Source organism: Pelodiscus sinensis, chromosome 12 (genome assembly GCF_052426305.1).
Source record: "Pelodiscus sinensis isolate ZL-2025 chromosome 12, ASM5242630v1, whole genome shotgun sequence".
Classification (NCBI taxonomy): domain Eukaryota; kingdom Metazoa; phylum Chordata; order Testudines; family Trionychidae; genus Pelodiscus; species Pelodiscus sinensis.
In genome coordinates, this window is record NC_143063.1 from 28,955,402 (window position 1) to 28,979,686 (window position 24,285).

The 24,285-nt window shown below is 37.9% G+C and overlaps 1 protein-coding gene across 3 annotated transcripts; it reads right to left on the reverse strand.

Annotated features, from left to right (window-relative positions):
- Positions 1-1,435: 1,435 nt before the first annotated feature.
- SLC7A9 (solute carrier family 7 member 9) lies at positions 1,436-23,996 on the reverse strand. Of its 3 annotated transcripts, none has more exons than XM_075940120.2 (13): positions 23,771-23,996; positions 22,758-22,905; positions 20,445-20,592; positions 19,491-19,733; positions 17,884-18,009; positions 15,976-16,075; positions 12,803-12,847; positions 9,376-9,499; positions 7,781-7,884; positions 6,329-6,425; positions 5,310-5,459; positions 4,391-4,565; positions 1,436-1,691 (listed from the first exon to the last, which is right to left on the reverse strand). In XM_075940120.2, the coding sequence occupies exons 2-13, from the start codon at positions 22,860-22,862 to the stop codon at positions 1,624-1,626; spliced, it is 1,485 nt and encodes a 494-aa protein (XP_075796235.1). In that variant the 5' UTR covers positions 22,863-22,905; positions 23,771-23,996; the 3' UTR covers positions 1,436-1,623. The 3 variants fall into 3 exon arrangements, with proteins under 3 accessions (XP_075796235.1, XP_075796234.1, XP_075796236.1); XM_075940119.2 differs by having other exon boundaries at positions 22,758-22,886; positions 23,771-23,994; XM_075940121.2 differs by lacking the exons at positions 22,758-22,905; positions 23,771-23,996 and adding an exon at positions 21,395-22,664.
- Between the last annotated feature and the right edge of the window lie 289 nt (positions 23,997-24,285).

Genomic DNA, 24,285 nt, shown 5'->3' on the forward strand with positions numbered 1-24,285 from the left:
TAACTGCTATTTAACATTCCTACCCTGGACTAGATGATCATAATGATCCCTTTTGTCTTTAGAATCTGAGAAAAAACCACTGTCCATTTGAGATCACATGAGCCATCTCTGCTCCTATTCACAATTGTATTCTACTTCTATAGCAACTATAACAATAACCATGAATAAGCAATATCAAGAAAATATTTTTAACCTTATTATAAATTAAAGCAGATAGAAACAAAGGAATTAGTCTCAGCCACCTCTTTGAACATCAGTTTTGGGACCTGTACAATGAAACAAAGGAAATCTCAGTGCAATTTTTGTCAAATAATTCCTTTTCTGCCAGTGCAAGTAAAGCTGGAAGGGGCAGTGCTTGACTGTATACCTGGAAACAGATTATCTAAATTTGCAGGTAATAAAGCTTTCCTTTAAAAAGATAATGAACTGTGTTATCAATAGCGGTGAGATTTTGTGAGCCCCCTCCTAGTCACATTTGCTTTTTCCACATACATATGAATCAAACAAAGAATATTGTTAAACTTGCCATCTTTTAACTTTTTGTGCTAGCTGATTATGAATATAGTGTTGATGTGGCTTTCATTAATAGTTATTTACGTGAATTTGAATTAGGGATTTGTAAAACAGTGAAATATGGCTTGCAAAAGAGATTTTTCTATAATGTTTGGGAAAGCTTATAAGAATGGGTGATTTGTGTTAATGATTGTACTACATGAGGTATTTTTATATAGGTACAGGCAGTCCCCGAGTTACGCGGATCCGACTTATGTCGGATCCGCAGTTACGAACGGGGCCCGTCTCCCTGGTCTCCAGCAGACCAGGGAGAGGAAGCAAAGCGGCAGAGCACGTGGGCAGCGGACAGCCCAGACGCGTCTGGGCTGTCCGCTGCCCGCATGTTCCGCCGCTTTGCTCCCCGTCCCCCTGGTCTGCAGACCAGGGAGACGGGGAGCAAAGCCAAGGAGCCCGAGGGCAGCAGGACAGCCACGGCGCGTCTGGGCTGTCCCGCTGCCCCCGTGCTCCGCGGCTTTGCTCCGGACGCCTGTGGTACAGCAGCTGGGGCGCTGCCGGTTGGTCCCATAGCGCCGCTCAGGATTGCCCCATACTGTTCTTTTCTGCATTCCTCCTTCAAAATGTGCAAGAGCCCTACGGGCTCTTGTACATTTCGAAGGAGGAATGCAGAAGTGCCCGTCGATTAGTCAAGTAGTTGATGGAAATTCCATTGACTGCTCGACTAGTAAATTACTCGTTTAACATCCTTACTATCAATCCTTCTAGCAGGATGACAGAAGAGGAGGGACTCTGACAAACCACTGGTGAGTGAATTTCTCTTTATTTACTGCTACCATTGCTGAATACAGTCCCTATAATGTCTGTTCAATCTGCTAATATGTTCAGTTACCGTAACATATTTAGCAGTGAAAACAGTGAGGCCATCCAGATCTAGAACATTTTTTATTTTCATGCATTCTTAAGATAATATTGAAAACTTTTATAAATTATAATTGTTGCAAAAATAAAACTGCACATCAGGATGAAAATATCTGAATTTAAGAAGCATAAACATTCAAGCTGCTTCACAAACATTATAGTACTTTAAAATAGGCTACTGGAAATCAACTCCTTTTATTCTGGTGGAGCTTCCTCTGGTGGAGCAACTTCTAGAAGCATCTGAAGGTGCATAGTGATGGGCCCTGAAAATAAGTTACTGTGGTTAGAGCTTTTTAGCACAAGTTTTAAAAGGCTTTCGGCAGTGTTAACCATATATTTTAATTGAAGTTTACACCATTTTACTAACTGAGTATAATGTTATATTCATAAGCAATTATTTTCCCTGCTCAACAAATGGGAAAACACAACTTGCACATGACCAAGGAGTAAATTGGTGGCAGATTTGGGATTTGATGCTGACATGGGGTTCCTGCCGCACACCTTGGTTTCGAGAGTTTTCTGTCATGTACATGGTTTACAGTTTGGTTCACTGGTTCTTAGCATCCCCACTATATAAATTGTTCCCCTGATTTGGGACGTGAATTCAGAAATTTGACGCTCCCAGTTTTGTGCTTCTTACAGTACACTGCACTGTTTTTCATAATATAATAAAAAATAGCTTTAGTTTTTTGGACAGCTGGCTTATTTAAGGAAAAGCAATAATGTTGTGAGATTATATTCTATTAACACCAGTCCCGCTTTCCCTTTCAGTAGTGTCTCATTGCATCTTCCGTATCCTCCAGAAAATGGATGGGAGCTTTACTTTTTAAAGAAGAATGCAAGTCACAGCATAAACAGATCTGCAAGGACACAACTAAAACAATTATTTCCTCTTTATAGTGTTGTTTCATGTAGCAGTAAAGCACACTATAGAACTTTGGGTACGTCTACATAGCAGAGTAAAGTCAAATTAAACTACGCACTTTCAGCTATGTCAATGGCATAGCTGAAGTCGAAATAGCTTAACTAAGCATTTGGCACTGTATACACAGCAGGAATTCAAAGGAATTCCTTTGACTTCCCTTATTCGCTCTTCCTTTGACTTCCCTTATTCCTAGTGAAATGGGGGTTACCATGAGTTGGAGTAGGAGGTCCTGCAGCTCGACAGTGTTTTTAAATAAAGGCTTGTAGTTTAGATGCTTGCTATATTATTTCGGAATAATGCTGCTGTGTAGACATAGCCTTTGAGTGCATGGTAGCAAGGTCCACATGTCCAATTAGTGCATGGCAAAATAGCGACTAGAATAGCGAAAGCAAGAATAAGTTAGAAGGCGATGGATAAGATCTGAAAAAGTAAAGTGATTAGCTTAGGAATGAAGCTGAGCATCTTGAAAATGTGTGTATTTAGCAGCATGTGGAAGGATGAGAGACATGGGTGATAATGAAAGATTCAAAGAGAAGGATATTGGCATTCAAGAGGAGTTATTATGGAAAGATCCTGAGATTAGGATGGATGCAGAAGGTCACCAACGAGGAATTATATAGGAAGATACAGCCGAAAGAGAACCTACTGCAGAAGGTTATACAATGGAAGTTACAGCTATTCAGGCATATTTGCAGAATGAACGACGAGCAAAAAGTTAAGACCCTGGTATTCGGCATAATGTATGGTCCAAATAGCAGAGGCAGACCCCACAGAGAATGGGTAGATGATATAGTAGATTGGTGCGGAGCTAGTCTATAGAAACTAAGCCACTCTGCACTGGACAGAGAAAGACGGAAGGAAATAGTGAGGGAGGCATCAGACACCAACAGACATTGAGCCCATGGTTGTTGATGATGACAAAACTCTAGTACACTGCAAATTTAGATCTCAACTTGCTACACACTAACACTCTGTACACAATTCTAAGGCAGTCACTTTAGTTTCCATTTAATGCTGTTAATTTTGTCTGTTAGACTGATTGTGAAAATACTCAGTCCTGAAGGAGATACAAGTGTACGGTAAGTGCCGGAACAGAAAAGAGCTAGGTGTGTTTAAAGTCAAGTTTCTAGCCAAGGCATTTTCAGATTGTTTAGACTTCTAAACAAAAGGAGAAATGAACAGTACAAGATTTTACTTTAAATAAAAACAAAAGTTAAAACAATATTACCAATGGAAACTTACACTATTTTACGTAGCCTTTGCACTGATGTACTGATATGTATCACTTTTTCAAAGAATGTTATAACCTAAATATCAAATCTTATGTCATCTCAAATTTTACACAGAAAGAAACTAAAGCAAAGATGTAATGTGCTGAAGAGTTGGGATTAGAATTCAGGAGCATCTCTTAATTGTTGCTATGCTTGTATCAAAAGGTCATACTTCTCTTGCAATGTAAAATTAGATGTGATAGTTGAATATAAAGGGTGTGTCTAGACTACATGCCTCCTTCGACGGAGGCATGTAGATTAGCCAGATCGGAAGAGGGAAATGAAGCCGCGATTAAAATAATCGCGGCTTCATTTAAATTTAAATGGCTGCCCCGATCTGCCGATCAGCTGTTTGTCGGCAGATCGGGGCAGTCTGGACGCGATGCGCCGACAAAGAAGCCTTTCTTCATCGGCACAGGTAAACCTGGTTTCACGAGGCTTACCTGTGCCGATGAAGAAAGGCTTCTTTGTCGGCGCGTCGCGTCCAGACTGCCCCGATCTGCCGACAAACAGCTGATCGGCAGATCGGGGCAGCCATTTAAATTTAAATGAAGCCGCGATTATTTTAATCGCGGCTTCATTTCCCTCTTCCGATCTGGCTAATCTACATGCCTCCGTCGAAGGAGGCATGTAGTCTAGACACACCCAAAGAGAACTTTTACTGAGGGGAGAACGGAGTGGTTGCCACATCTTAGAGGTATCTTCTTGTATGCTTCATTAAATAGACATCTTTGTTTGCAAATCACCTCTAAAAAAGTATACTTACTTGATATTTTTTGAGCCCAGTGAAATTTAAAATGAATAAAAAGGACGTAAAATATAAGTCCTCCAAACATAAATAAAACACAGTAGAGATATGCCAATTCAGGTTCACTGATGATCGGAGCCAAAACTAGTAAAATGGAGACCATTGTCACTATGATAGGAATGACAATAGGTATCTGTAATAGACAAAGCATAAATATATTCAGCAAATTACGTAGCTACTTTTTCTTGACACTGCATACCTTTAATTATATATCTCGTTTGAACACAGTAAGTTATTGTTGTCTCCTTGTTTCTGATTTTTTTGAAAGAATATTCCGGAGAGAGTTCTGGAAATTAGTAAAGTGGTTTAGGACAGGAGCAGCAACGGTCAGTTTGGCCTTGTCACAGACCAAGACCACCATTATGTTGTTAGTCCCAATGCTAGAACTGTAAAACTGGCTATAAATGATAAACCTGACCTCCACTATGATGCACTCTCCAGATGAGTCCTGCACTCAACTCATTCTTACTTACCATGCTCACTCTGATTGCAGCCTCCCACCCCTTCTCCCTTATTTACGGCTAAATTTCTTTTCCCTCACAGGTTCACTATGGCAGGCTAAGGTGGAACATCAGTATGGACAAGATGCCGAAACCTGTACTACTTTGATCTTCTCCCTGTCTCAGTTTATTCTCAAGAGAACAGAAAAAAAGGAAGCACACTAAATAGTAGCTTTCTGTGGCAAAATGATCGTCAAAAGAAGGGGATCAACTTTTCCAGTATGTTTTTCAATATTCCAAACTCCCTGACAAGTCCATGCCTTCATATTAATGGGGGTGGAGGAATACCAGTACTTGAGAACCATTTTTCTTATTACGAAGATCATGACTGGTTCATTTTGATTGTGTTTAGAAATGTGTTCTAGAATGGAACTTACTGTGATTGGTCGTTTGAGCTCTTTCCTTGTAAATCTCATAACTATGAGTCCAAATACAGTCAAACCATAAAATATCCAGACAGCGAAACTAAAGTAGTTTATGAGTGTGCTAATATCTCCAGGTATGATATAAAAAATAGCAACAGTACCCTAAAAATAAAAAGTAAGAATTAATGTTGATGTGGTGTAAGATGATGAGTATAGCAAGGAATTGAGCTCTCACCTTTATGGAGGGCACAGTTTTACATTCAAACTGATCCCATACACAATAAGTATATATTTTTTCCCTCTGCTTTGAGGTGAAGATTCAGTAACAATCCTGCATACTTGATACCCTTTCCTGAGAATGGCCTGATTCTGTAAATGTATGTGGTTAATTTTGAGCATGAGTAACCCCATTGTAGTCATACTCGAAGTTCAGTGTATGCATAAGTGCTGCAAGATAAGTGCCAACATGATATACATCTTCTTTCCTGCTTGTATAAACCTAGTTGCTAAACATGAACAGTTTGCCTTGATGCTACATATACACATAACGGATCTCTCAAATTTGTGACAGTATATCTTGACACCTATTTTACAAGCCAGGAAAGTTTGTGGGGGAGAAAATTCTTAGGTTTCTTGTAGTTATAGAAACTCTGGAGTAAGCCAGTTGCCCATGAAGATAATTTTATTCTACATAGCTGATTTTCATTATTAGTATTCTTCCTTAAAACAAAAGGAGTTGAATTTTTATGGTCCAATTCTATGAACTTTAAAAGATGGAGAATCTGAATCTGGAATGGAGTTAGATTCTACCTGATCTGATTTTATGCATTACACAGTTGTTATTATTTATAAAAGAATTTCTTCTGCTATTTTCCTGTATATTCAACTACATGTGCATGAAAGTACATATAGGATTGGCATATTGAGATCACTGTTGTCTTTGAAGAGCCAACGTAATTTCAGATCTGAGTATTCATTTTAGATTTATTTCAGCTGAAAGTTTTATTTCTTTGTTTAGCATTCATACTTACATAAAATATGATAGCAGGTGCTGGGGTGAAACGTTTAACATTAATGTAAGACAGCACCTTTAGCATGTGTCCTTCACGACCTGCTACATAAACAAGTCTGACAAAACAAAAACATATGTTAATCTGGTTAGTGAGGGATCCACACAAATTCAAGAATATTAATATTTAATATGGCTATATCTAAATAATACCAATATATGCCTCTTAAATGCATCAAGCCTAATTTAATATTTGCTAGAGCAATGTTTCCCAAATGGTGTTCCGCGGAACCCCAGGGTTCCGTGAAGTGAAAATAAGGGTTCTGCGAGAAAATTCCATTTCAGTAACATTTTATGATGATTTTTTAAAAGTTAATCTTTAAGCATTTATGACTTTTATTGAAAATAATTTTCATGTGTTTACCACAAGTGTTCTTAGACAGAGAGTGAGGATGATGATGTCACTACTCAGCGCTGTGCATGCAGTCAATCAGTGGTTCGATCGCCTGTTCTATACCACTGTAAATCCCCATACACACTCTCAGGGAGCATGGATCATGTGGGTGACTGAATATGAATATACTAGTGCCACATCAGACAAAGTCGAGGCTTCAGCTGTCAAACCAGTTACTTGTGTGGGAGTGCACAGGCAGCGTTATTGCAAATACTTCAGTATAGTTGCGTGATTTCTTGTATTTAAAAATTTTAACCGTGACAAATATAAATTGACTGACAGATTAATCTATGTGCAATTAAACTAAATGTTGATCTCATTACCTTGTTTAAGCATTTGTTTATTATTATCCTTATTTGTGGTCTACTTTTTCAGCTCCATATAGAAGACTGTTATTAGGTAGGGGTTCTTCAAAATTCTTTTGAGTTTAAAAAGGTTCCACGACCAAGTAAAATTGGGAAACACTGCTAGAGTGTAGGGAACAATCACACAGGTTGTGGAGGAGGAATTATAACTTTTTTCAAAACTAGTGCCTAACTCTATTCAACATAGAGATAAAACTGGTTCATTAATTTAGAGCAAACCATTCAATTTTCTTTTCCCTTAAATTCATCACATGAAACTTTCAGTACACACACAATTTCACGTATGATTTCAGGGATTTCAAAACCTTTTGAAGCATGAGGTTTTGCAAACCTCATATTATTTTGAGAACCCAAGACTAGTTTGTTACAACCTCTTTAATTTTTTATTTTCTTGTGTTTTATTTTTAAAGAACTATTTTTAGCTGAAAGAAGTCTGTACTTGTTTGTAGACATATTTTGAAAAATTTTAATCCCTTATTTTATAAACATTCTCAACCTTTCATAGCTGCTGGTCTTTGCTGAGGATGAACTAGATGACTAAGTTTGCAGATATTTTGTTGAATCATTTGTTTAAAATAAATCCTATACTTAGAAGACATATAAGTTCTACCTGTAAATCCAATTATGTATTCAGCTATTTAGAGTTGAAATTTACCTGCCAGCTGTAAAACAGGTTCCATTGGCTGCTCCAATTGTAGAAAAGGCCACAAAGAGAGGAACTATCCATGAAGCTGGATAAAGGACCCGATCCCCAAATGTCTGAGATTTATAGAGAATTAAAATATAAACAAGTTAAAATAACATCTATCGTTTTTCCATTTAGTAGTGTGTTCACTGGTGTGGGTACAATTCAGATGAACTTTTAAAAATGTACATTTAAAATCTATATTAATATAATTTTGCATAGCTTATTTTTATCCCAAATTATTTTGCAAACTATATAAAATAATTTTCAGATACCATTCCAATAAAAAAACCTTGAGAATGGAAAGCAATAGTTGTGTTGCTATGACCAAATAATACTACACAGCAGTTTGTCATATCCAATTGAAAGCAGAGGAAATTTAAATACAGAACTTGTTAAATTGAAAGTGGATCAAGATACCAGCACTAACAGCCTTTCTTTTGCCAAAAGTAGCATAGAAATTTAAATATGTGAGGCTCAGAGTATCTTATCTTAGGGTATGTCTACACTTGCAGCCTATTTCAGAATAGGGCTGCAAATATAGGCTTTCGGAATTGCAAATCCAGCCCGGGATTTAAATATCCTGCGCTTGATTTGCATCTTCCCGGCCAGGTGCCATTTTTTGAAATTTACAAGCCCGGAATAACTGCCTGCGTCTACACGCGGCAGTGAAATGGGCATTCAAAATAAAGCCCTATTTCAAACTATCTGTTATTCCTCTTGCAGTGAGGTTTAAGATGCAAATCAAGCGCGGGATATTTAAATCCTGCGCTTGATTTGCAATTCCAAACACCTACATTTGCAACCCTATTCCGAAATAGGCTGTAAGTGTACCCTTACAGACTATAACCATTACCAATGCCTATGAATACCCCTTCCTAAGTACTAATTATGTTGATCTGGTTTGATCAATTTAGTAGTAGCTGATGTAATATAATTGGTTTAACTTATTATATTGGTAGGGACACTCAAAACTCCTAATCTTATAAATAAGACTATCTAGCTGTGTTTTAATTAAAGTATGCATATACCAATCTCTGTTCTGCAGCCATTTTTGAGAGTAGGCAAGATATTGAAATATACCCATTTGTCTGTACATCATTCATTGGTATGTGGAGTATTTCTTCATGTGTGCTTTTCTTTATTGTAGTGTGTTTGCCGAGTGCAGCATGTGATGAATTGTGTTCTTTTTTCCCCAGAACTAACATATTGATGGATATAACCAGGGATTCATATATTTACCAGTGAAAATAAAATTGTCACATTATCTCCTTCACTTAGCATTGTGGAGTAAAAGCATCACTAAACTGCACATCCACTGAATATTTTCTGTAGATGATCAAATGCATGCTAAACTGTCACTTTCTACAAACAAATTTCAAAAAGATACTTTTGCCTCTGTTACACAAGTAAAATTTTGATAGTTTAAAAATTTACAGGGGTATTGAAAAAGATCTTTCCTGAAAACTAAGAAAGCTAGGATTTTTTTATTATTTGGATCCAGCTCTGCAACAAAAAAAGACTCTTATGTCATACTTCTAATTCCAAAATGAAAAGTGGCTTACCACAGCAACTGCCTGAGACTGCAGAAGTTCAGTTGGAGTCATTATTGTGAAATATGAAATATTAATCAGAACATAGCAAACTGAAACCAATGGAATTCCAATGATTATAGAAAGTGGTAGATTTCTACAGAATGTAAAAACATACAGTATCAGCATTTCTAAAGCACTAGGAAACTTTATTATAATGGATGTAGGCACTTGCCAGCTTTAGCTCAAAATTCTAAAGTCAATTGTACGTTAACTAATAAATACTTTATATGAATTGTTGTGTTAAGACTGAAGGATTGCTGTTCAGGACAATCACATTTTTAGGAATTCAGTACCCATGTTACTTATGCTACACAATGGATTATTATAATTGAAGGGATATTTAACATTTCTTTTTTCATCATTTCTGCCATTTGTTTTCATTTTTCACTGTAAGTTGAGTAAAGTGTAATTCCAGTTGGATGTTCCTAGGACATGTACTTTCTAGTTCTCATCTAATAGCATAATCGCTGTTCACTCATAGGGTTGACACAATAGTGAGTCACAACTCCATGCAAATTGGATCTGACTTACTTCATCCACTATATCTGGCAGAGCAGATCAATGCTTCATGTGCTCTAACTAGAATAACATATTATATTTATTATTTTTTCACAAGTTCAGGGGAATGGGTAAATCCTTAGCCTCCGTGTTTATATTTCCATTTAATAACAAACATTTTTGTTCCTCTTGTAATTTAATAAAATGATTTTACAAATTTTACATTCACAGGAATTTCCTTTTGCAGCCAGCACCTTAAGTAATTCATAGTGATGGCTCTTCCTCTTTCCACTGGCAGGCAGCTGATGAGTTAGAAGAAAAGGAGAATATCCTTTCACAAGACTAGAGTAATGCTACTATGGCATAGAGCCTCATTTCTGTTTTGCCTCCTGCAGGAGGGCGGATACTGCTTTGCAGTTCCTATTGGGCTTTTTTTCTTAAGATGCATGCAAAACCATGGGTAAAAATGAGACTTTATCAGCTGTTGTGTCTACAGTGGCCAGTAAGCAGATGAAATGTGGGAGCATCTCTTCTACCTCAAGACCCATCTGACTGCTGAGTTTACTAATACAGGTGTCTGCTACTGTTTTCATAAACATAAATGGACTCATTTCCATGAGCCCAGTCAGAAATAAATAAAAGTAAAGCCCTCTGTTTGCCTCGCCTGGTTCCACAACCACAAGTTGGCTCAGATAACTTGCTGCTGGATCCCCTCTGATGAGGTCCCTGTGCCTTCATTGATCTGGAGATGGCAAGGAAGCCAAAGTTTTCATGGCTGCTACCTCTCTCAGCCTATGTCTAGGCTGCAGAGCTTTTCCGGGAGACCTTCAGTATCCCAGAAAAGCTATGCTGCATCCCAGGAACATGTCCATTTTTTCGGAACAGTTTCCGAAAAAGTGAACATTCTTTTGGCATCCCTGTATTCCTCATTGTATGAGGAAGAAGGGATGTTCCAAAAGAGGAGGTTCCAAAAGAGACAGGCTAAATTTCAGAAAAGCCTCTTCTGGGGAAAAAAACGTGGAAAAAGATACTCAAATCACAGTTCGCAATTTGTGTATCTTTTTCCAACTTTTCTTTGCAGTCTAGACATAGCCTCACTTGACCTAACTGCAAAGCTCAGGCCCTCTCTAAGGACCATAGAAACAAGAAATTCTGTGGAAAGTGGCCACTCTTTGAAGCCTGAAAATTCTTCCTCTCCAAAAGAGCTTCCTATCCCCCAAAAAATCTTGAGTCATCAAGCATGTCACAAAAGGAAAGGATCCTGCACTTACCCAGGCTCAGGCCTTTCAATGGGGAAGATATCATTCAATCAACTAATTACCACTGTGACTTTTTTGTAGTAGTGCAAAAAATGCCATGCATTTTGAAAATCATTGATGTCTCAGTGGATTCAGCAAAGTAAAAGTCTGTCAAGACCAAGGGTCAGCTCATGGGCAGAAAATTAGGGAGGAAGTAGTCCTTTGTAAACAAGATTTACATGATCATCTGGGAGTCCACTTATAGTTTAATAAGCATTATAGAATGGATATTGTTGCTTTAGTCAAAGCAAATTTTGGCAGACAACATTCTAAATTCAATAATACAAGTTAATCCACTATATTTTTAAGGAATCTTTGTGCAGGGTTTTTTTCCATTCTAGTTCACCTGATTGGTACTGACATTCAGAACCCACTCATGGATTACTGGGGCTACTTGCTGCAGAAAAGGGATTTTTCCCTGTCTGTAGAATTTGTCACTGGGAGAATAGCTCCAGTAGACCGTATGCCCACCTATTCATTGTTGTTCCACATAGTTGGTGTTGGATGATCGCCTATTCTATTAGATCTGGTCTACACTATATGGGAAGGTCAAATTAAGATACACAACTCAAGCTGTGTAAATTACGAAGTTGGAGTCTACATCTGTTACATAGAGTTTCCGCTCCATCCACACAGTGGGAGGCGGACAGGGACGAATGCTCCCATCAGCTTCCCTTACTCCTTGTGAGGAGCAGGAGTACCAGTGTCAGTGGGGGCATTCTTTGAGTATGACCAAGTGGGTCTATACTAGACCTGCTAAATTGAATCCCAGAAGATCGACTGTGGCAGCATCGATCTTCTGCATAGTGTAGACATGACCTTAGTGAATTAATTCTAGGGGAGTTACTCTCCTGTTCTTCTGTGTATACTAGTAGCACTGACTTCTTGTGGTGGGAGCCTCTTTTTCTTTACTGTCTAACTGCCTGTCAGTCACCTGGCAAGAGAAGTCAGGGTTATTTGACTTATACTTTGAGAAACCCATTGTATAGGTAGGCAAGTAATATATTTTATTGTCATTGTGTACTCTTAAGACTTTCTGGAAGAAACTAAAATGGTAGGAAGCTTGATGCATATTTCTCTAGAACTGTCATTAACTCTGAGTGAACTTCTGGTAGTCTCTATTGACTTCCGCGCACAACTTCTCACTTCTAATTAGAATGGAAGAGAATTATATAGTCTATTTTCAGGCAATTTTCTATACTATAGAGGGGCATTTCTCACTATTTATTTCTAAAATAATCTGATTGAAACCTCATTTAAATCTATGTAGACGATAATCAGAAATTCAATATTCTTTTAAATCAAAAGTAGCGGTCAGCAAGTGGATGGAAAAGAATTAGCATGCATTCTCTTTTTGTTTGGCATTGTAGAGTCATGAAAAAGAATAATGAATTACAGATTACTCAAATATGCAGTATTCAGTGTAAAACCCAGAATAAATGCTAATGAAATTATTTCTTTGTGAACAAGCACCAAACCTTGCGTGCTCAGTTCTTAACCAGAGAGATAGTAAAATATGCAGCTGCTATTAAGACTTTTATTGATCTGATAGTGACATTTTTGTCATTCTAGCCTTCAAAGTTATCTTTTGGTTGTTTCACCTGTAAGGATTTTTAAGTTCTTCTGTAATGTAATTGAGTTGATTCCTGCAAAAAAATACATTAGCATAATGTTACTCATAATCAGATGCTGAAATGCCAAAATGCTAAAGCCTGGTCTTTTATTTCTGATATCACTATTGCTGCTTTTCAACCTCTAGCAAGAATAAAAGACCAGGTAAGATTCTTAACTTAACCAAAGCTGTTAGATCTGGGTTCTGTACCGAGCTCTGCCTCTTTCACTATATGACACTGGACAAGTCCCTTAACCTCTCGATGACTCACTTACCTGTAACACGAGGTGATTAATGTCAATGGCATTGCAAGGTTTAGGGATTTTTGTAAGGAAGGAGCTGTGGCTTAGTGTGGAGTTGAAGTGGATTGCTCAGGTGTATACGTTATGTTTCATTGCCAAAGTGTAAGAATCTAGCTTAGAGAACAACCAGGACTTCAGACTAATAAATTGTTTAAATTAATGACAGGTTTTCAACAAAGCTCACATGCCACAAGGTTGCTTGTGACCTCCATGAGTGCTGGAAAATGTAAATGTTTTTTAATAAAAACATTTTTATACCAAATACAGGCCTTAATGCTGGGGTGACCATATTTCACAATGGAAAAATGACACTCCCTAGCTGCTCTCCTGATTTCTCCCTTCGTCCAGATGGTGGCCCCAGCATCCTAAAGTGCTCCCCCCCTTCCCGCGCCCCTGAGACTTTTGCTGGTCACTGGAACCCTTGTCTTCCCTTCCGGCACGTTCCTCTGCACCTAATTTCACTTTTTGACAAAAATGGCCATTTGTCCCATTTGCACTTGCTAACTGATCAAGTCAGCAAGCACAAATGGGACAAAAGCCCACTTTTGCAAATAATAATAATTTGGGACAGCCAAATTATTATGTCTAATAAATCTGTTATTCTCTAAGGTGCCACAGGATTCCTCATTGTTTTTGCAGATACAGACTAACACAGCTACCCCTCTGAGATTTTGCACTAAGTAGGGTGACCACAGACTAACAGATTTATTAGGCATCACAAAAACTTACACCCTAATAAATCTGTTAGTCTCTAAGGTGCTGCACAGGACTCTTTGTTGTTTTTACTTAATGTAGTTACTGTCATTTAGTAATGAAATACTACTACAATTGCTTATCCATGAGTCTTTCATGAAAACTTTTGTAACATTTTTACAGCCACCAGAATGTAAACTTCCAAATATTCATTTTTGTTAGACTTATTTTAAGCTACACTGTTTTATGCTCGTAATTGTAGGGAAATGAAATATTTTAATGCACTTAAATATCTACAGATATTAGGGACACATTTTCATACCTAAGTGGCTAAAATTAGCCATTCATTTCAATATTTAAGTATCTAAATAAGTTTTAGGCAGGATATAGGTATCTGACTTCAGGCATTTGAGTTTAAAACTGAATCTTTAAATATAATGGTCCATATTTAGCAAAGTATTTAAAGATGTGCTTGAAGTTAGACACATTAGTCACTTCCTCTAGTGCTAAAAATTAAGTCTGAGAACAGTATTTATGTGTCTCAGCTGAGTCAAGAAAAACAAAGATTGCACTTTTGTAGGGTGCCTGAAAGTGGAGACAGCCCAAACTGATACTCGAATCATGCACATACTGGTTTTCTTTTCAGCAACAAGGGCTGAAATGTAGAAATCTCTTGAGGAACTAGAGGAGATAATAATATATAGCAAGATTGTTTAAACTTAATGTTTAAATATATTCAGAAAGTGTAGATTTATGAGTGAATAAAATAAGCCTTGGGAAATACTATTCTGTAGTTTTCTGTTGGATAGTGAAGAAACAATTTTATAAAGTAAACTTATTAGTATTAAAAGAAGATTGAGTCTACTAAAATTCACACAACTTCATAAAAACATTTAGTATATGATGCTAGAGTGAGGAGATAAAAAAACAAATTTCCAAGTGGTATTAAAACAAATAGCTCCAATTTAACTTTATGATCCTACCCCAGTTTCACCCCTGCAGTGTACAGTTGACCCTCTTGTAGTCTTCCCCTTAGGACAGGGGTGGGCAACATTTGGCCCATGGGCCAGATCTGGCCCACTAAGCCTTTTAATCTGGCCCACGGCCTGCTCCTATGGAACGGAGCAGCTCCGTGTCGCTCACAGGGCTTATCTAGACTACGCTGAAGTGCCGAAAGAGGATATGCAAATTACAGAGTGGAGCTTTCGAAAGTGAAAGTAGTTTGGATGTGGCTTTTTTGATGACCCCCTCCCCTCTTTTTTTGAAGAGAAGCTTTTCCTCAAAAAACAAGGCTATTCCCTGAGGCGCTCTGTGCCTCACACGGGTCATGGAAGTGGACTTCCTATTTCCCCTGCCTCCAGCACAATCTCTCAGCTCCTTTGGCCACACAGCCAATGGGAGCCAAGATATTGTGCTAGGGGTAGGGACACCATGTGAAGCCTCACCTCCACCTCTCTGTAGTGCAGAGAACCACATGGAACAGTCAGCCATTTTGAGCAATCAGGGACTGCTGACAGGCAGGTAAACCTGCCTGAGGCTCCCACTGGGATGCGCAAGCACCTTCTGGCCAAAGCCTGCCTCGGGCATCCCACCCCTTCCTACACACCTCCTCCAGGCCAGAGTCCTCTCCTGCTCCTATAGTCCCTTCTGGATGCTGCACCCCAATACCCTGCCCCTGGTCATCACCCAAACCTTCTGAACCCTCCTTCCCCTCAGCCCAGGTCACAGCTCCCTCCCAGATCCTGCACCCCCTCTGACATCCTTCCCCCAGACCAGAATCCTTTCCTATACCCATACCCCATCCCGGATCCTGCACCCAATCCCTTAACCCCTTCTTTGCCCAAACTCCCTCTTAGACCCCACATCTTCTCCTGCACCCCAGTCACCTGCCCCAAGCTCCCTTCTGCACCCAACCTCTGTCCCAGACCCTGCACCGCCCCCATAGAAAAGTGAGGCCCTTGATTACTTATCAAAACTTGGAGTGCCCCCCCCCCATCAAAAAATATTGCCCACCCCAGCCCTAGGACATGGTGCTTTGGTTCGTTTTAAGGTGATACTGCTCTTTTTGCACTGCTTTTTACAATTATTGTCCATAAAAAGAAGTCAGACTTCCAACTTTCCCTAGTAAGGCATGCAAGTGAATTTTACGATAATAAAAAAAACTTACCATCCATCATAGGCCCAAAGTCCATTATAAAATGCCAAGCTGATAGAACCAGCAGAAATTTTAGAATCACTGAAAGAATTTTTAAAATTTTCTGTTTTTCCTGCAAATGAAAAAAATTGATGCTGAATTATGCTGAGGCAAAATTAATCCTAGAATACTAGGACTGGAGGGGACCTTGAGAAGTCATTGAGTCCAGTCCCCTGCCCTCGTGGCAGGATTGAGTGCTATCTAGTCCATCCCTGATAGACATTTATCTAACCTACTCTTAAATATCTCCACAGATGGAGATTCCACAACCTCCCTGGGCAATTTATTCCAGTGTTTGACTACCCTGACAGTTAGGAACCTTTTCCTAATGTCCAACCTGAACCTCTCTTGTTGCTGTTAAAGTCCATTGCTTCTTGTTCTATCCCCAGAGGCCAAGATGAACAAGTTTTCTCCCTCCTCCTTACGACACCCTTTTAGATACCTGAAAATTGCTATCATGTCCTCCCTCAATCTTCTCTTTTCTAAACTAAACAAACCCAGTTTTTTCAGCCTTCCTTCATAGGTCATGTTCTCTAGACCTTTAATCATTCTTGTTGCTTTTCTCTGGACCCTCTCCAATTTCTCCACATCTTTCTTGAAATGCGGTGCCCAGAACTGGACACAATACTCCAACTGAGGCCTAACCAGTGCAGAGTAGAGTGGAGGAATGACTTCTCGTCTCTTGCTCACAACACACCTGTTAATGCATCCCAGAATTATGTTTGCTTTTTTTGCAACAGCATCAGTGTTGACTCATATTTAGCTTGTGGTCCACTATAACCCCTAGATCCCTTTCTACTGTACTCCTTCCTAGACCGTCACTTCCCATTCTGTATGTGTGAAACTGGTTGTCCCTTCCTAAGTGGAGTACTTTGCATTTGTCTTTACTAAACTTCATCCTGTTTACCTCAGACCATTTCTGCAATTTGTCTATATCATTTTGAATTATGACCCTATCCTCCAAAGCAGTTGCAACCCCTCCCAGCTTGGTATCATCTGCAAACTTAATAAGCGTACTTTCTATGCCAATATCTAAATAGTTGAGTAAGATATTGAAAGAGCCAGTCCCAAAACAGACCCCTGCGGAACCCCACTTATTATACCTTTCCAGCAGGATTGAGAACCATTAATAACTACTCTCCTGAGTACGGTTATCCAACCAGTTATGCACCCACCTTATAGTAGCCACATCTAACTTGTATTTGCCTAGTTTATTGATAAGAATATAATGCGAGACCGTATCAAATGCCTTACTAAAGTCTAGGTATACCACATCCACCGCTTCTCCCTTATTCACTAGACTCATTATCCTATCAAAGAAAGCTGTCAGATTGGTTTGACATGATTTGTTCTTTACAAATCCATGCTGGCTGTTCCCTATCACCTTACCACCTTCCAAGTGTTTGCAGATGATTTCCTTAATTACTTGCTCCATTATCTTCCCTGGCACAGAAGTTAAACTAACTGGTCTGTAATTTCCTGGGTTGTTCTTATTTCCCTTTTTATAGATGGGCACTATATTTGCCCTTTTCCAGTCTTCTGGAAACAATCACAATTGAATGAAACAACATTGTCTTTATTATAGCTCTTTGACAATTTAAGAAATCATATAAATGGAATTTTTTCCCCCAGAACGTTTTCCAGTTTATTCTCTTCACTCACTAAAAGTCTGATCCTAAGAGGTTGATTGCCCTCAACTCTAAAGTCAATTTGAGTTGAAGTCAATTAACAGGTTCTTCTATTAAAATCATATTAAGTTAGAATTACAGCAAGCAAACAATATTTTTCAGCAAATGATCCAGTAGCAAGTCATGGCAGAAACAAAAGTATACTCTAAATTACTGTCTTCGTAAAACTAAAGCCAAACAAAAATTAAATTACCTTGTGCAAGGAGAATAATTCCACTTACAATAATGATTAAGACAATGATCATTTTAGCAGCAGTGAAAAAATTCTGAACATAGCTCCCCAACTTCACACTCATTGCATTCACTGTGGTAATAATCACTAGGGGAAAATGAAGATTGCATTTCTCAGTTTAAATGGTATAAATCACAAAACTATAATAATTGGATTTAAAGAAAAATTAATATAATTTTTATCTTCGGTTCAGACACCCAAGTCTGTTTATTTTGGTTTTTTTCTTATACTGGTTTGTAAACTCCATGTAATTATTGCAATTTCTCACATTTGGTGGTTTGTTAAAGAATGAGAGCAATTTTCTGAAACTGAGGAATTTCTTGAAGTCTCTTTAAAACATTTTTAAAAACATTTGATAACTTTTAATCTAGAAAATAAAATATGAACTTGGACCATTTTTTTATTTCCAAAAGATGGCGCCCATGCTTCTGATCTATATACACTATTCCTGAGTGTGATCTTTCTGAATAAGGATGAAACCTGATTTATACCTTCTAACCCAAAAAGCGAAACTTCCTTTTGCCTGATCTACACTAAGGGTTATTTCAAAATAACCCCCCTTTGGTCAAATGTATAATAGGAGTGTCCATACTACCAAGCCCGTTATTTTGAAAGAATGGGCTGGTTACTTAGAAATTTTTACTCCTGCTTTCCTCGGGGAATAACACTAATTTTGAAATAGTTGTTTCAAAATAGCATTAGTATGGATGCTCCGGTGCTGCTATTTTGAAATAACTCCTCCCCAGAGTAATTTTAACTAATTACTCCCCAGTGCTTCTTGGAGCTTTAAGTCGAGGTAGCGCATCCACATTAACAGAGCCTGCCTCTGACTAATTTCAAGGCTTCCCTGTTGTATGGACACTTTTTTGTTGTTTGGGGAGTTATTAAATCAAATGTAGCTATTTCAAAATAGTTTCCTAGGGTAGACAGGCTCTTCAAGTTGAACTCATCCTTTCTATTGTTTTATTCTTCCAGAGACATTAGGTTTAGAAAAGACCTCCATTGTATTTGAAGTTATCAAATCTATCTGTCTTCCAATGCAAGAATTGTGCTTACTAATAGTTTTCTGTACAGGCAGTCCCCGGGTTACATGGATCCGACTTGCATCAGATCCCTACTTACAAACGGGGTGAGGCAACCCCGCACTAGCTGCTTCCCCCCAGCAGACCAGGGAGACGCGAAGCTAGCGCCCCCCCCCCTCCCCCCGCAGCAGACCAAGGAGACGCAGAGCGGCTTTTCTCAGCAGACACCTCAGCTTGAGAATAAAGGACTGAGGGAAGTGAGGTGTGGGAGAATAAAACTGAGCTCTGGAGAAATGTTTGGCTAGAGTTTCCCCTACATTATGTACCAGTTCCGACTTACATACAAATTCAACTTAAGAACAAACCTACAGTCCCTATCGTGTACGTAACCCGGGGACTGCCTGTATTACTTTCTAGTGATGTATGCATTCAAGGTTTTAATATGTTAAGAGATGAGGCTTTTACTATCTTTCCTGGAAAAAATAATTCATGAACTGCTACGTAGTATCATATGTCAGTCCCATTTTAAAAAAATAGAGATCTTACCAATGGTAGCTGCTGCAAGACACTTAATGACAACTACAGGAGGGTCACAGCCTGGATAAAAAGGCGCTGAAGCATATTCTGCAAAGCTGAGACAAATGATAGCAAATGCACTGGGTTTGATGACTAGTAAACTAGTCCAGGAAAACAAATATGCTGGAATAGGACCAAATGCTTCCATAAGGTAAGGATATTCTCCCCCTGATTTTGTGATCATTGTGCCAAGCTCAGCAAAACATAGTGCACCTAAACAAAAAGAAAAAATACAGATAGCAGTATAGTGCTTTTAGATTATATACTTCATTAAACTACACTTGTTTTAATTAGCTCCTACTTTTTTATAAATAATATATATTTAATAAAATGGTTTTAAAGACTTGTGATACTTCAATATATTTGTTTAAAATCACAAATAAATAGTGACAAAAATTTTTAAACCATAATTTGCAAAAGAATTTCCATAAGTTTGTAAAAGTATTGAAAACTAACAAGTTACTCATTAGTTCTTAACAATTAGAAGTGCCTGATTTGAGATTTTTTCAGACTTAAAGTTTTTGCTAACTTAACTGTGGTTTTTCTGGAGTTGTTTAAAATTAAATGCAATATTCCAGACATAGATGACCCTAAACCATTTAGAGGAGAGAGTTTTACTTCCTCACTCCATTATATCTGAATAATTGCTTTTTACTTATTTACCACATTACAAACTCATAAGCTAACTTGCTTTTACACTATAGCAAACTCATTTTAAATTATTACCTACTCAGAATTTGAATCTATAATGTGAAACTTACTCCTAACATACTCTCTCGGATTATTGCCTTGTTTTTCAAACCCTTTATTATTCTGGACTTTCAGATAGTTAAATATTTTTGGCAAATATTTCTATTTTAGTTTTCTATTTAGAAATTCAGAATGCCATTTGGTAATAACAAACTTTTATTTTATTTTACTTACCTAATGTAGAAAGAACTCCACAGGCTGACCAGATGATTAAACAAGGTCCCACAGCTCCAACATTGGCAAGTACTGACTTTGGAGAAATAAAGATGCCTGAGCCAATAACTGTACCAACAATAACACAGGTCCCACTGATCAGGCCCACCTTGAAGTGAATGAGATATTCCAGTAAGGTAACTTAATATTAACTTCTTGTGCTATATTATTTTCTTCAGTTAAATGAAAGAACAGTTATCATTAGTATTTTTCTGGCATCACATATGCATCTTCTATTTATTGATCTGTTGATAGACATGCACACAATTTAACTGCATAGCTGCTATTTTTAAGATGTTTTCACATGTCATAATACAACATAGTAGTCACCTTTCTCAAAAACATAAATTAATATGGCCTTGTATGCCTGTATACCCAAGAGTGCCCTTATCCTGTTAAACAGGTAAAATAAACTGAACTGGTAAAAAACCACAGCAGACCTCAATGATTGTTGGCCCATAGATTACTACTATATAAAATAGTTTTGAATTTATTCATTAGGCTTGTGTTTGTAGAATAGCCCTGAAATTGCTTCTGTATTTTGTTTTTAAAAAGATATATATTATATTCTGTTTCCTAATACAGTAGACTTCTGATAATCTGACACCCTTGGGACACAGGGGGTGCCGGATTATCGGATATGCCGGAGTATCGGGAGGTACTCCAGCGGGGTTCTGTGACAGGTCTGCTGGGACCTGCACTGCGTGGGGGGTTCAGTGGGGAATGGCGCGGTGAGGGGCTAACTCTCTGCCGTGTTGCGGGGAGGCAGTGGAAGCTCTGTGCAGCCAGCTTGCAAGCGGGGAAACTTGTAAGCGGTGGCAGAGAGGGGCGAGAGGCAGGAAGCTGTTTAAGGCAGGTGGGCAGGGATGGGAGGGGGGCGGCGGGGAACACTGCTGCTGCTATTTTCAGACCTGAAGTTGTTCTGTCATAATTGTGTAGGATTCCATTCAGTTTCTGTATCTTGATCATTCTATTAAGTGGAAGAATTTTACTCATTTGGATTTTGGCCAGAGTAAACAGTTTTGGTAGATAGTTAAGGGACATGCAATCCTAACATACTGTTCCAGCATGCCTGTTTCATGATGTTCGGGGTCAAAAAAACTCTTTGCAATCCTGTTAACAGAAGACACAGTGAAAGAAAGTAAGTGAGAACAGAATCCTGTTAAAACTTTAGTTATATTGTTGCTTTTTTCTGCAATAAAAAGCCATATGTGAGATCTTGTAATGTCTACCAAACATTACTCAGCGGTACTGGACAGTACTGAATTTTTCTTACTGCAATATTTCAGGATTATCTCTTGTCCTAACAACTGACAATCTATAATTAACTTAAGGATAATGATTACAGTGCACATTGCATATTTGTTTGCAGCACTAAAACTGAACCTATTAACAGAGCAATTTACAGCTTACAGTGTGCCCCACATTCACCTTTACCCTTACTAACTGCAGTTATATCTTCAACAAGGAGTGGAACAAACATATATTCCTTTCTCTAGAAGAGCACTTCCATGTCTTTTTGTTACGTGAAACATTGCACACCAGCTATTAAATGGTTTAAGTTGGGGTGGGGAACCTAAGGTCTGGGAGCCTAATGCAGCCGCTGGCTTGCCTGGAACTGGCCCCCTAAGGCTTAGGGCTCTCTACCCCAACCATTGGGGAGCCTGTGCTGGCACTCCAGATCCCCTGCTATTCCCCATGGTGCTAGAACACACAAATTCTACTAGCCTGGGCCCCCCAAAACTCTGCTGTGCAAGCGGATTGTGGAAATGCCTGTGGCCGCCAACCCAAAAGAAAGTTTCCCCCATGCCTGCACTACTTGGAGTATTTTAATACACACAATCAATTTATAACCATTGACACTAGAAGAATGTGTAAATTGAACACTGTTGTTTGTTTATTTGTGTGCATCTTCCTGGATGTGGTAAAGATGAAAATAACTTTATAGCTAAATTGACCTGCTCATTTCAGTCTTCTCCAACATTGCATCCATATTTTTAGGCTAGTTAAGAGTCTCACAAATGAGGATGAGGGACTGATATACATGACATTAAGGGTAACATTTTTGAAAGCAAAAGTTTTATCATACGTTTTACACACATTCCTTTGGTTTTGATGAATCAGCATTTTCTGCCAAAATGTTAGGCATTTTTCAATGCGCTCTTCTTAATAACTGATTAGAAATATTACTAACATAGAAATCAACAGTGCTAAATGTAAACAGAAAAGCACAGCCTTCTTATTAAAATAAGTATTTTAGAAAACTATTCTTGCCTCTTTCCGAAGATTCATAGTTTGGGGTTCTTTACTTTGGATGGATTGTTCATCTCTTTCCCTGTTAGTCTCTCCTTTTCTTTTTCTCAAGTTTTCTTCACCCATTTTGCTTATTTGATGTTGAGATATCTATATATATTAAACAGAACTAACAAATTTCATCTTTATTTTACTTTTAAATACAATCAGATAAATATACACATAAATCTCTTTTCCTCATAACTGTAAAAACCTCATTTTTCAATAGGATAGATGCACAAATGTGTGCACACTGAAGATGAAAATAAAATGTATTGACTATCATGATTAACAGATACATAAATATTTATTTGTTCAAAAATTATGGTAATTAAACACTCAGACTATGCACACAAATGTGGATTCGATTGTTTCCCGGAATGTTTCAGTAACATATTGTCAACTGGTAAAGCAAGTTTCAATTTAGGATAGATCAGATTTTGGTACTACCAAACCTATTCAAGTAAAAATTCCATCTGATCCTAAATCTGTATTTCTGGAAACTAAAATATTGATAATTTTGCAGTTGTATATACTGTAGTTTAATACATTTAGTGCACAATGTTTTAACTCCCCACATTTTGGTCGGTGTTTTGTATATGATGAATAATACTACATTGCAGTTCTATAGTCCTTGAAATATTCAAAATACTCTTGTCAATAGTAACTATTTCAGCTTAATGATCCAAAAAAGTTTTTCATGGGAAGGCATTAGAAATCAAAATAATGCCTCTGAATGTGATTAACTATAGCAACAATGTCTTTTGAGAAACACTTCGTTCCCAGCCTGATGATCTAGTTTAAAAAAGCTTCAAGTGTCATTGACCCAATGAAATAGACAGGCTTCAATGAAAATGTTGCCTTCATAAGGAATTGCAGGAATTGACCATCAGATTGTATTGCAATTTTGTGCCTGACCTCCCTATCTGAAAGAGAACTTCAATTCTCTCTAACTGAGAATGTTAATCTAAAATGTTTTAACAATGTGTACTTACCTTATTTCTTTATATTTATTTGTCATAAATCTGACCACAGACCTCTTTGTGTGGGGTGTTGCTTCACTGCTTCAGTTAGATTTAAAGTTGCTCAGTAGGGAATGTCCATGTCTGAAGGCTGAATATCCGAAGAGGAAGACACTTAAGTACAGAGGTTATAAAAGGTAATTATTAAACAGATTTGTAGCTAAGAAGCTTTGAGATATGAATCCAAGGAAACCAACAGACCAATTAGCTTGTTTGTAAAATTTTTATTGGCTTGATCTGTTTCTATTAATGTTTTGCCAGCATCTAAGTATTTTATTACATAGTGAGAGTGGACTGAGATTCAGGTAAAATAAGTTTTTTTAATTATGCTTGCAAGTGTCAAGATCTTTTTAATTCCTAAACTTTGGGGAAAGATAACTTTGGAAGTGATTATTTTACTATTGTGGCGACTCGTTTTTTATACTGTGTGAGTTCTGCAGATGTTAATTATATCCAAGACACAGTGTTCCTTTGTTTTTTCTTTAAGA

Coding starts and splice junctions, on each gene's coding strand:
- SLC7A9 (XM_075940120.2), bottom strand. CDS start 22,862: ATGGGTGAAGAAAACTTGAGAAAAAGAAAAGGAGAGACTAACAGGGAA. Junction 18,010..19,490: donor TCTTGCAGCAGCTACCATTG/GTAAGATCTCTA, acceptor ATTTTCCCCTAG/TGATTATTACCACAGTGAAT. Junction 6,426..7,780: donor ACCTGTTTTACAGCTGGCAG/GTAAATTTCAAC, acceptor TTGTTTTGTCAG/ACTTGTTTATGTAGCAGGTC.